The 13,431-nt window shown below is 41.1% G+C and overlaps 1 protein-coding gene across 3 annotated transcripts in view; it reads right to left on the bottom strand.

The window, feature by feature from the left end:
- Window positions 1–13,431, bottom strand: part of LRRC9 (leucine rich repeat containing 9) — a 584,298-nt gene that overhangs the window by 78,150 nt on the left and 492,717 nt on the right. For 2 of the 3 annotated variants that reach the window (XM_033952892.1, XM_033952893.1), the window contains exons 31-32: window positions 7,493–7,561; window positions 583–708 (exon numbers count right to left, since the gene is read on the bottom strand). In XM_033952892.1, the coding sequence (XP_033808783.1) occupies window positions 583–708; window positions 7,493–7,561 (195 nt within the window). The remainder of the gene's footprint in view (window positions 1–582; window positions 709–7,492; window positions 7,562–13,431) is intronic. The other variant, XM_033952894.1, reaches the window with a different exon arrangement.

Raw genomic sequence — 13,431 nt, 5'->3', positions numbered from 1 at the left:
TACAGTGTGCTTTGTGTTTTTTAAAAAATTTATGGTTACCATTATGAATTAATAAGATATTGTGTGTACATGAAAAATGAATGGAAGAAATTGGGGGCGGGGCTAGGGTAGGATTGGGGGCGGGACTGAAAATCAGTAGATGACCTATTTTGATGAAAAAAAAATGATCATGTTAGTGATAACTTTCATAAGCTGGTCAAAAATATATTAAGTTAATGCAATATATATATAAGTTATCCCCTATAATTTATTTGTTAAACTTTATTTCTCCATTTTCAGTTAAGACATAAAACCAGCACTATGACATGATCCGGCTGCTCTTAAACTGCATTCACAATAAATTAAAATAGAAGGACATGATATAAGTACAAATATAATTTTGTGAGATTATTTGTAAATTCATTTGCTCCAAAAAGAAAGACAGCAAAATTAAATGCAATTTAGAACATTATAGTACACAAAATATATTGAGGAAAGAGATATTTATTCACATTTGGGAATCCTTTCAACAGTTTTAACTTTTCCTTGTGTTATGTTCCAAAATGAAATTTAATGTGAAAAATGTTAGTTAAATTTATGTACTTGCTGCTCTGCGAAATGAAGCTCAGCTCTTGACCTTTCCTCAATGCTTACTGAAGTTCCATCTAATACCTGCAGCCTGGGTAATCGGGACACCAGCAATGGACGATAGTACATTTTACGAGAAATCTGAAGAAACAGAAAGCACAGTTACTTAAAATAACAGGTGTTATCCAGGGACAGCAGGCAGATATTCTCATGTATGAATGACATCACCGACGAAGCCCCAGTACAGACCACTTTAAAAGTGCATCGCCACTTTAAGATTTTAGAAAGTTCGCAATAGCCCGAACTGCGCATGTGCGAGTACCTTCCTGCCCGACATAGGACGCGCGGTCCCTCAGTTAAGATAAGCCAGCTAAGAAGCCAACCCAGGGAGGTGGGTGGGTTGTGAGAATATCTGCCTGCTGACCCTGGATAACACTTGTTACAGTAAGTAACTGTGATTTATCCCAGGACAAGCAGGCAGCATATTCTCATGTATGGGTGACCTCCAAGCTAACAGAAATGGGATGGTGGTAGTGTTTGCTTTAGGAAAATAAATTTTGTAATACAGATTGGCCGAAGTGCCCATCCCGTCTGGAGAAAGACTCCAGACAGTAGTGAGAAGTGAAGGTATGAACTGAGGACCAGGTAGCAGCTTTACAGATTTCCTCAATGGGAGTAGATCTGAGGAAAGCAACAGAAGCTGCCATAGCTCTAATTTTGTGGGCTGTGACACGACTCTCCAGTGCCAGTTCAGTCTGAGCATAACAGAACGAGATGCAGGCAGCCAGCCAGTTGGAAATCATTCTCTTGGAAACAGGATGCCACAACTTGTTTGGGTCAAAAGAGATGAACAATTGGGGAAATGTTCGATGTGCTTTATCCGGTCAATGTAATAGGCCAAAGCCCGTTTACAGTCCAAAGTATGTAAAGCGGTTTCTCCAGCATGAGAATGAGGCTTAGGAAAAAACACTGATAAAACAATTGACTGATTACCATCTATACTTGAATATAAACCGGGATTTTTGGGCCAAAAAATTGGCCCTATAATGAGGGTCCCAGTTTATATTCGGGTCAATGCCCCCTCCCAGAATTTTTTTTTAAGGCCGCCACCGCCAGGCTCTGCCCCCGCCTCCCTCCCTGGCCTAACCTCATACAGTACCTCATCTTGGCGATCCGCAGTGGAGGTGCAGCGGGCAGGAGCGAACTTTCCAAGTTCCTGCCTTGCTGCTAACCGGCTGCCGCGAGTTCCTTTGGCCACTGAGCGACACAAGCAGGAGCGTGATTTGGCGCTACTGCTCGGTACTAAGAGGCATCCTTACTGGAGTGCGAAGATTTAGCTTTGCCAGTAGTGTCACATGGACAGTGGAAGCCATGTGGCCTAGAAGAACCATCATGTGCCTTGCTGAGATGGATTGAAGAGGAAGCAGTTGCTGACAAAGGCGGATCAGAGCCTGAAGGATTGCTCCAATGAACTGTAGATGCTGTGTCAGGATGAGATGTGATTTGGGGAAGTTGACTTTGAATTCTAGTATCTGAAGAAAATAAATGGTCTGAGTTGGGGCAGGGACCACAGACTTTGCAGTAAATCTTCTCTGATATGAAGATTGTTGTCTGAAAGGATGTGAAGGCAGAGGTTTCTTTTTGGGCTTCACCAGAATGTCCTATCAGGTCTTATGCGTAGCAACTTCTGGGTCCGTGGAGGCACCAAAAAGCTCATCCCCCCAGACAAGGAGCATTAGCCAATCTGTCCTGATGATTGACGTCCAACTCAGAAACTCGAAGCCAGGCCAGACGTCTCATGGTAACTGACATTGCTGCAGCCTGAGAAGTGAGTTCAAAGGTGTCATAGATTGAACGAACCATATACATTTGGAGCTACAGCAGGTCAACCATGAAATGTTGGAAAGCAGGGACCTTACGTTCTGTTAGGTATTTTTGGAACGTGGCAATTTGCTTGACCAAATGCTTCATGTAGAGGGAAAAATGAAAAGTGTAGTTACCAGACCGGTTGGCTAACATAGCATTCTGATATAGCCTTTTGCCAAACCGGTCCATGGTCTTACCCTTTCTGCCAGGAGGTATAGAGGCATACACACTAGCCCCCAAGGATTTCTTTAAGATAGATTCTACCAGGAGAGACTCGTGTGGAAGTTGGGGTTTATCAAACCCTGTAATAGGGACCACCCTATACAAAGAGTCCAACTTATGAAGAGCCACTGGAATAATAATAATTAATAATTTATTTCTTATATACCGCTATACCGTGAAGTTCGAAGCGGTTTACAATAAAGATACATTTTGACAGTACATGGGATACAAACGGTTTACAATTAAGATACGTATAGTCAGTACATGGGATGCAAGTGGTTTACAGAATAGTAAGTGGTATTTCAAAAATTTTAAAAGTCCTCTTCTGCAGCAATGAACAGCAGGAACAGGTTTTGGGATGGTGCTCGGGCCCCAAGCACTGGAGACACCAGCGATGCGGGTCGGTCACAGAAATGGGGCAAGCACAACGTCCACACTTTTTGAAACCCGTCTGTGGGCAGGACATTGAAGGGAAGAGGGCCTTAGCCAAATTAAAATCGGAGGCCAAGGTGGTTGAACAGGCCCTGCCGGGCCGAACCTGCAAAAGGGAGAAAATAAAATTTTTTACTTTTTTTAACTAAAAAGTACTAAACAAATAAAAGAAAGACAAAACTGACTAAAAAGTCATAGATCCGCGAGAGCGGGAAGGCAGCAGAAAAAAAGATTTCAACAACCGTTGAAAAACATGACTTCATAGCTCCGTGGAAACTAAGAAACTGAGGGACTGCGTGCCCTACGTCGGGCGAGAAGGCACTCGTGCATGCGTGGTTCGGGCTATCGTGAACTTTCTAAAGTCTTAACGTGGCAATGCACTTTTAAAGTGGTCCATACTGGGGCTCCGTCGGTGACATCACCAATACGTGAGAATGTGTGTCCATAGCCTCAGCTTCCAATAAGCTCTCAGTTGCTGGACCCAGACTAGGTAAGTCCTCAGCCATTACCACCTCCCCTCACCTTCTTGGGCATGCTCCTGTTGATGCCTCTGCTTTGCTTCCCCTGTCTCCCCCTTATTGTGATTCAGGGCTCTGCTTTTAAGCGTCATAGTCCCACCACTCTCTCCTAGGAGGGGGGTTGGGCTGAAAATCCCTAGGGAAATAACGCTGGTTTCTCCTAGGCTGAAGATAGTGTGAATACCCTGCAGGACCAAGTCTCCACTTCTCAGTAAAAGTCCTAGTAGACTTTCTGGGATCTTTATACTGGTATGGCACTTTCTGCTAAATAATTTTAGGCCCATACCCTTCCTGCTCTACCTCACTGTCTGAGAGGTAGTCAGCCATTTCTATCTCATTGCTTTTAACCTGGATAGCTCTCCTGATCACAGGGACAATCACAGGGACAAAGTTGGCCATAGGTTTGTCACAGCTTGCTCTTCACACAAGCAAGCTCAAAATAAAGGGGGAGGGAGGGGCTGCAGTTTACTTGCTGACCCTACATTACTACAGGCTGCAGCACATGAGTTCAAAGAAGCGTGGGATGAACACAGAGGATCTAGGATCAGAAAATAATATTAAATATTGAACTAAGGCCAGTACTGGGCAGACTTGCACGGTCTGTGTCTGTATATGGCCGTTTGGGGGAGGACAGGCTGGAGAGGGCTTCAGTGGCTGGGAGGGTGTAGATGGGCTGGAGTAGGTTTTGACGGAGATTTCGGCAGTTGGAACCCAAGCACAGTACTGGGTAGAGCTTTGGATTCTTGCCCAGAAATAGCTAAGAAGAAAAAAAATTTAAAAAATTTAAATTGAATCAGGTTGGGCAGACTGGATGGACCATTCGGGTCTTTATCTGCCATCATCTACTATGTTACTAGGTTATTTATGATTTCAATTTTTGTGCAGCCAGATTGTGGAACAGAACATGCTTTAAACCTGTGGGTTAAAATCACGAGCTCGCACTGCGCTTTTTGAAGAATATATAAAAAGTGAGTAATGTACAGTTTTCTTTTGATGGTTGTTTTGTATCGATACTGGGATTTCAGAGCGGCAAAGAGCAGGAAAGTCAGCAAGGACAGTAAGCGACCGGTCGTCAGCAGTCGCTTCATTTTGGATCGGCAAACCCAATCGGTGTTTCTTCTTCTGTTTAGTGAATCGATGGCTTCCTACTTATGCATGCCATTTCCCCTCATTTGCATGGGCGGATTGGATCGGGTGGGAGATTGATCGGACACAAGGTTAGTGAATCGGGTTGGGGTTGGAGAACGATCGCAAACTGGTCAGGACACGATCGGTGCATTTAGTGAATCTGGCCCTTAGTAATCTTCAAGGAGTTCTTTTTTTTTTTTTTTTTTTTGGGGGGGGGGGGAGAAATAATCTTTATTAAGGAGTGAACAAATACAAAAATCCACCAGAGGCCCTTTCGCAGAAGGCTTCCAGCGTGCAAATAGCAAGAAACAATATAGTAAAATATCAAGCATGTATACAGAGGAATATCGCCTTCCTCAAACAAGAGATATCCTGTTCACGCAGACCCCACTTTTCTCCTCTTTTCGGTTGGAGCTCTTCTATCCTATTACCAGTCTTGCTCCTTTGTGACTGGACCTTGGGATCCATTGTGCAAGAACTTATGCTTCAAGTAAACATAACATAACAAAATTTCTTATATATTGCAGCTATTTCGTGGTTCTGTGCAGTTAACAAAAATTAAAATATAAGTATACACGCTATAAACACAATTAATTAAAATATTTACCAAATAGATCAGTCTTCATAAATTTTCTAAATGCCAAATAAGAAGTAGAGATAGAAAGGTAAATACTAATTTGTTTATCCCATAATGCTGCCTGATATGCTAAGATATTACTAAAGAAGTGTTTATACACACATCCTTTCACAGAAGGAAAATCAAAGAGCCAAAGATCACGTAGATGCTTTCTATTGACAAATATAAAATGATCCATGAGATAACTGGGTAATAACCCACTGAGAGCCTTGAAACAGATAACGGAATTTAAAAATTACTCTTGCCTCTATTGGCAACTAGTGCAGTTTATGATAATACTGTGTCACGTGATCGGATCGTTTCAGTCTAAAAATCAAACGCACAGCAGTATTCTGGATAATCTGCAACCTTTTTAGATTTTTCTTGGATATTGAAAGATAGAACACATTACAATAATCCAATGTACTGAGAACAAGAGATTGAACCAGCAATCTAAATGAGAAAAAGTCAAAATACGACTTACCATATTTTTTGCTCATAATTTTCCCCCCCAAAAAGTGGGTGGAAATAAGGGTGCGTCTTATGAAGCGAATATACAAACCCCCCTCCAATAAAACCCGGTGGTACCTTTAAATGTTGAAGGTGGGTGGACGGCTGCCTGCTGCTTGTCGGGGCCCGCAGCACACAAGTGTGCTAATGCCTGGGCCCGGACACTTCCCTAATTGGGCCAGTCGCTGGTGCTTCACAGAGCTGCTGCCTGAACTGAAGCAACCATTCAGAAGGGGTGCCTGCCCACAAAGCAGCGCACATGTGTGCCGCTGGCCCTGACTTGCCGGTAATCAGCAGGCAGCAGCTCTGCGAAGCACCAGTGACCGGCCCAATTAGGGAAGTGTCCGGGTCCAGGCATTAGCGCGCTTGGTGCGCCACAGTCCCCGACAAGCAGCAGGCAGCCATCCACCAACCTCCAACATTTAAAAGTACTGCCGGGGGGGGGGGGGGAGAGTGGGATTGAATTTAACGGTGCTGGGGGGTATATAAAAGTGATGACTGATTGGGGGGGCTGAGACGGAATTTAAAGGTGTCTGGTATATATTAGTATACAATTTTGTTCAGAATGGGGTTTTTTTTGTTTTCCTTCTCTAAATCTGGGGTGTGTCTTATGGTGAGGTGCATCTTATGGAGAGAAAAATAGGGTAATTGTTCTTAGTTTCCAGAGTAAGAAATAAGATTTCCTAATGTTAATGTGGAAATCAAAAGAGAGTTTATGATCAAATTATATTCCCAAGATTTTTACAATTGGCAGGATAGACTAGGTTGTGCCATTCAGTCTTATTGAGTCGTCTTTGATCGTATCGGATGGAGAAGCGAAAAAAATTTTGATTTATCTGGATTAAACTTTAACCTGAAATCTTTCATTCATAGTTCAACAACCTCAAGGATTGATTAAATAAATGACAGGGTGTCCTTTGTAAGAGTTGTTATAGGTATCAGTATGGTAATGTCATCCGCATAGCTATATAATTTTACCCCAGAGAAGAAATTCAGAACCCGAGGGGAGCAAGATAAAGATTGAACAATGTAGGAGACAATGGGGAACCCTGCGGGAATTAATAAGGGCAGAGTCAGTCAACTTCTGCGTAAAGAAAGTTCTTTCTTCATTCTGGTTGGTTAGGAGTCAAGACCCTTGATGAAACCTTTGAGAAGAGGAAGGACTGCATCTTGTTGTACGGGGAACCATAATAGTACACTGCTGACACCCTGTTGAATCATGGTTGGTGCCTAGAAAAGCTATGCAAACAAGTAAGGACTAACGTTCTGGATGTTCCTCTCATATTACTGATAGGACAAAACTGAAAAAGGGAAATCAATCAATATATCTATGTATAATATTTATTTATTTATTTATTTTGGAGACAAAGTGGGGAAAACTTCAGGAAAAAAAGAGAGAGCTTTGTTTTCAAGTCTGTTCATCAGTGGGATAAAAACTGAGGTACTGAGAAGATCATAGTATGTGAGAAGAGCAATGCACTATCTAAGCTCAAAGAGAACTGTTCTGTCCCAGTGATGTGTAATGTCACCCAGATGTTTGTCTGACTCCATCTTGTTTGTTGATGGAAAAAGCCTTTTGAAATTACAATATTAAACATTCTTTAACATTTTCAAAAGAACCTAATATACTCACTGGATTTCCAAATACAGAAATTTCTTTAAGAGTTGGAAATGCTTCAAGTTTTTCCACTTCTGACATTTCCTGTTAATAAAATCAACAAGTCATCTACAACTCAATCGTGCAACATTTTGTGCTTACTTACTAAAGTCTGTGAAATTCAGAATTACTTCTGCATACAATACATATACAGTAGGTATGGTATATCTATTTTCAAATACGTTCACACAAAAAAGCTGGTCATTATTCAGCTAATGGAGATCAGCATTTTTAAAAAATGCTAGCTGCCATCAGCTGAATGAGAACTGAATATTCAATGTCGGCCACCATCTGAGTACTGGTGCTGAATATCCAAGTCTTGGGTGGCTGCCAGGAGTTACCCTTTTTGTTGTCCTAAATTAACCTGGTTACTAGCTGCATACTGTTGCTGAAAATTAATGGCACCCAGGTAGCTCCTGGCTCTGCCCCAATACTAATTGGATAGTGCTGCGGTGGTATGCCTGGTGGTATGTATTTTTTAGTTTCTTGGTTTAGATAAAAACTACTGGTTTGCAAACATTGCTTTTATATATGTATCTCTGGTTGCTACAATATAATCTCCTGGTTTAGATAGATTTTGCCTCCTAGCTTATAGATTCACCAATTATCCTTCTCACTCATCATTGGACATCCTGTACATATGAGGGACACAATAAATAACTACCTTATTCCTCAAGATCACTTTCAGGTAATCTTATTAATTGCTGTTCCTGGAAAGAAGAGCAAACAGCTAGCATGGCTAAAAGGTGCAGTGAAAGAGGCTTTTAGAACCCAAATGAAAAAAAATAAGCAGCAACATAAGCATTGACAAGTTAGATGCAAAGCATTAATGGGTTTTGCCTGAATTTCAGTACAGAAACTCTTCTGGTTTCTCTCCTTTCTAAGATTGAACAGTTACAGTCCAGTGAGAAGAATGCTATCTTACTTCAGTTCGATCTGTTTGCAGCTTTTGATGTAGTTAATCACAATATTCTGCATTACCTGCTTTCAGAAATTGGCCTTGATCAAACTTGATCAAGGCCAATTTCTGAAAGCAGGTAATGCAGAATATTGTGATTAACTACATCAAAAGCTGCAAACAGATCGAACTGAAGTAAGATAGCATTCTTCTTTTAGATTGGTTTGATGAATTTCTATCCTCCCGCTCTTATTCAGTCAATATGGGAGGTTCCAACTCAAAATTGTGGAGAGCCCTTTGTGGTGTTCCCCAGGGCTCTCCATTGTCGCCAATCTTATTCAACATCTACATGAGTACATTGATACACTACGATTTGAATACTCGAGAAACTTTACTAACTTATGCTAATGATATTTTTATATTACTTGAGGTTGACCCACATCTTGCTAATCTGATACCCAATATTAACCACTGCATTGCCAAACTTCAGTCCTGGGCGATGATGGTCCAGATGAAATTAAATGCTGCCAAGACTAATTGCCTGTTCTATGAAACCGCACTAGTGGTTTTTGGAACAGAGAGCTGCGCTGAATGGCCTGTGCTGCTCCCGACGCTCACAGTAACTCAATGAGCATCGGGAGCAGCACGGGCCATTCAGCACGGTTCTCTGCGCTAAAAAACCATTAGCACAGTTTCGTAGAAGAGGGGGGTAAGCTTTTATGACTTGGCCCATAGTTAGACTCTCTCCCTTCTGTTGTGATCTTAGATTCAGGAGAATCTTTGAAAATTGAGTTTTCCTCACTAATATTGGGTATTGTCATTGATTCTTCACTTACATTTAATGATCAACTAAATTTGCTTGTTAAAAGTGTTTTTTTCAGCCTCCGTGTTCTGTGAGCATTCTTTCATCAGCAACATTTCTCTGTATTGGTTCAATCATTTTGTCAAGGTTTGATTGTATTGCATTTATGATCTTATTTGGCATCTTCACTACTTTGATTCCTTTTGACTGGAATGTGCATATATCTCATCTCGCCAGAAGTTCTCAAAAATTAAAACTTACATTTCCTTCCCTTAATGGTAAAAACAGAACTTTCAGGAGATTTAGTCATTCTTTCGCTTTTAAACTAACAGAATTCTGGAATGCTTTACCACTTGCTCTAAGAAGTTTAGGTCCCTTCACTCTATTCTGGAAAGCACTGAAAACATTCTTGTTTGCTAAACACTTTGGAAACTAACCAGCTTAGTTTATTTTTTCCTCTGTTATGTTTATGCATTATGTATTACATTACTGTTAACCGAGTCGAGCTCCTTCTGGTTGATGACCTGGTCTATAAAATTAAGTTTTAGTTTAGATTAATAAAGAAGGCTAGAAAAGTATACGAAGAGCAACAGAGTAAAAACTCACAGTAACAACTTTTTTAGGGATATCAGAACCAGAAAGCCGGTGAGGGAATCCGTTGGAACATTAGATCATAAAGGAGCAAAAAGGACACTCATATGACAATGCCATAATGGAGAGACTATGGATCTCATTTTCAAAGTGATTAGACATACAAAGTACACAGGTTTCTATGGTACTAAGTCAGGGGTGGGCAACGAGGGCCGGAATCCAGTCGGATCTTCAGGATTTCCACAGTGAATATGCATGAGATCTATTTGCATGCACTGCCTCCCATTGTATGCAAATGGATCTCAAGCATATTCATTGGGGAAATCCTAAAAATCCACCTGGATTCCGGCCCTCGTTGCCTACCCCTGGTCTAAGTGCTTTGAAAATGCACCTCTAAATGAATTTTTTGCTTCCATCTTGTTGCCCAGCCGTCCCCGCTAAGAACAATGCGGTGACCCACCACCAGGCGGCACTGAATACTAGGCCTGCCTCTCAACAGGGAGAAGGCCCTACAGGCAGTGCTGGCTAATAAGGTTTGCCAAAGCACCTTTACAGACCACCCAGAAAAGCTCACAGAAGTCACTAAGGCAAGGTTTTAATTGTTGAAAGCAAAAGTAGACTTTTATTATGCAGTCTTTGCAAAACAAACAAGTTTTCAGGCAAGACAAAAGCAATCTCAAAACAGGGCAAAAAGGTAAAACAGAAAACATGCAATGCACAAGAGTAAAATAATGCAGCACTTGAAACAAACATAAAACAATAGGTATGTATAGATAATGGCTGACTGCTTGCATTCAGTGGATCTTTGGCTTCCTTCAGCCCGGTTAGATGTCACGCCCAGACTCTGCTTAGGCCTTGTTTCCAGGATATCAGGAGGCTCAAAAGAGAGGAGAAAAATAACCTTGAGTAAGTTCCAAACACAAACACCACTTCGCAGATTCATTTATCAGCACTGCTACATAGGTATTGCTTAGTTAACTCCACACAGTGTGTAAGGTGCAGCATAAATTTCACAGTTCAGTAAAGTCTTTCAATTAGTCCCAGCCAAAAAGAAGAAAAAAACCTCCAACATACATGAAACAAAACACAGTTCAAGCTGATTCTTCTCAGGTGAGAGCAATAAATGTTTACTGCACCATTTCTTTGCAATAAGGCAAGCAAACAGGAAAAAGAATCCCTTCTCCAAGAAAGAAAAAAACCCCCAATAAGCAGGGTTCATTCATCTAATGTCCATATCTTCATTCAGCTCACCTTGTACAGGTACTGCTTCACACACTTCCATGCATTCCTCAAGAGTAGGCCAAGTGGACTGAGTGGGCAGTCCGGTTTCCTCCAGTTCCATCAACTCCTCACCAGGACTGGACCTGGGCTGAGCTCTGTTCCACCTTCTGGTCTGCTCCTGTGCCACCTTCTGCTGGGCTGGTTTCCATTCACCTTCCTGAGCCTCCTCCTTCCCTGTCTGAGGCTCTGGCTTATATTGTGGCATGCCATGCCCCAGGCTCTGAGGTATGGGAATGGGCCAGTACTGCCTTTGGCTCCTCCTTTGGCCAAGATGAAAATAGCAGTCAGGGAACATATGCTGCTTAAAGGCAGTTTTAAAAGGTTTTCTTCTTTGCCTGGAATAGGCTCCTTTTGCAGAGCTGCTTATCTCATTCTGCACAGAGATGGCCTCTAAGGTTTCTGTACTGGGATAGGCAGCCTCATAGCTAGGGAAATTCCTCTGATAGAATTTACTACCACCTGAAATATTGTTCTCCCTGCTTTTACCATGGGGCAAGTTGGAAGCAGTGCCAGACTTGCCACAGTCTTTACAGAAGAAGATGAAGAGATCTAACTAAACCAGAAATGGTTTTCAAGGGAGACTACACAGAGGAACTCAAAGAAATCTCAGTGAACCTGGAAGATGTACTGAGCCAAATTGACAAGTTCAAGAGTGATAAATCTGATCTGCTGTTAGCCAGTTAAAATTGTCCATAGTATCTGAAGATTAGAGGTGGCTAATATGATGCCGTATTTTAAACAGGGTTCCATGGGTAATCCAGGAAATTACAGACCGGTAAGCCTGACTTCAGTTCCAGTCAAGATAGTGGAAACTATTAAAAAGAATAAAATTATGGAATATGTAGACAAACTTGACCTAATGGGTCAAAGTCAGCATGGGTTCAGCCAAGGGATGTCTTGCATCACCAACTTACTTCATTTTTTGAAAGGTGAATAAACAAGTGGATGACATAGGGCTCCTTTTATTAAGGTGCGCTAGCAGTTTTAGCACGTGCTACAGTGCCCTGCGCGCTAAACACTAACATCTCCATAGAACTTGCGTTAGTATTTTTCATTTAGCGCTTGGTTTGCACGCGCTAAAAACGCTAGCGCACCTTAGTAAAAAGAGCCCATAGTATGTCTAGATTTTCAGAAGCCAAAAAGAAAACCTAAAACTGCTGAAAAACTAAAAAGACTACCAAAAAATTTGGCTAATAAATATGGAGAGAGGAGGACACCTCACTCCATAAAGGCAGGGTATATCACAGACTTTCCTTCACGCACAGATAAGTGTGAAACTTTCTTGTGTTGAACTTTCATACATGGATTTTTTACATTGTCACATTGTGCTTGGATATTTTTGACTAGTTGCATCATACTGAACTCTGAGGACTTTACTCGTAAGAGAGGGAGATGAATGCGTTTGATATTTTCACATTTTTTCACACATTAGTGTTTGCTTTGATTTTTTTGCTTCACTATTTCATAGTTAGAGACATTATGATGTATCAGGCGAACTCACTTGGGCTATAATTAGTCTTTATTGGAGTTGTCAGCTCGGGGGACACCGGTGGAAGCTTTATAACTGCTTCTTAAGTCCCTGATACTGAAGTCTTTTTCCTATTCACAATTATTTATTAAGATTGAGTGAAATAGATTTATATCTAATTTATTTTTATTTTTTTGTCTCCTTCTATCCTGAGTTTTATGGTGTGAGGTGGAGATATTATTAGCTGAATTTTTTGGTAGTAGATTTTCAGAAACCATTCAACAAAGTTCCTCATGAGACACTCCTGAGAAAATTAAAGAATCATGGCATAGGAAACAATGTTCTTTTGTGGATTAGGAATTGGTTATTGGACAGAAAACAGATGGTAGGACTAAATGGCCATTTTTCTCAATGGAAGGATCAGTTGTTTGTAGATTTTTATGTTAGATCTCCAGTTTTTACGGTCTAACAATTCTCCTGTTTTTTTCCAAATTCTTTCCAGTCGTCTTACTAGTTGTTTCATTTTTAGAAGTTCGGTGTCAAACCATTTGTTATATTTATTTGCGCAGCTTTTGCTATTTCGTTTAAGGGCAATTTTATCTAAAATCGATGTGCTAGTTTTCATCCAGTGATCCCAGAAATCGACTCCTTCTCCTATCTCCGCTTGTAGTTCATATTGTGACCAATATTCCTCTGGATTGATATAACCCCTTGTGTGATGTTCTCTTTTTATCCTTGGATGTGTTTTGGATTTTAAATGAGTCCATATTAACTTGAAATAATAAGTAAAATGGTCAGACCAGATATCGTGACTCCAGGTGCAATCAGGTAGAGAGACGGCAGGGTCTAAAATTTCCTTTCTGGACATAGCTACC

This window comes from Geotrypetes seraphini, chromosome 7, assembly GCF_902459505.1.
Source record: "Geotrypetes seraphini chromosome 7, aGeoSer1.1, whole genome shotgun sequence".
In the NCBI taxonomy this organism is placed as follows: Eukaryota; Metazoa; Chordata; class Amphibia; order Gymnophiona; family Dermophiidae; genus Geotrypetes; species Geotrypetes seraphini.
Note: the sequence above shows the minus strand (reverse complement) of the source record. Positions and strands in the feature narration are given on the sequence as shown.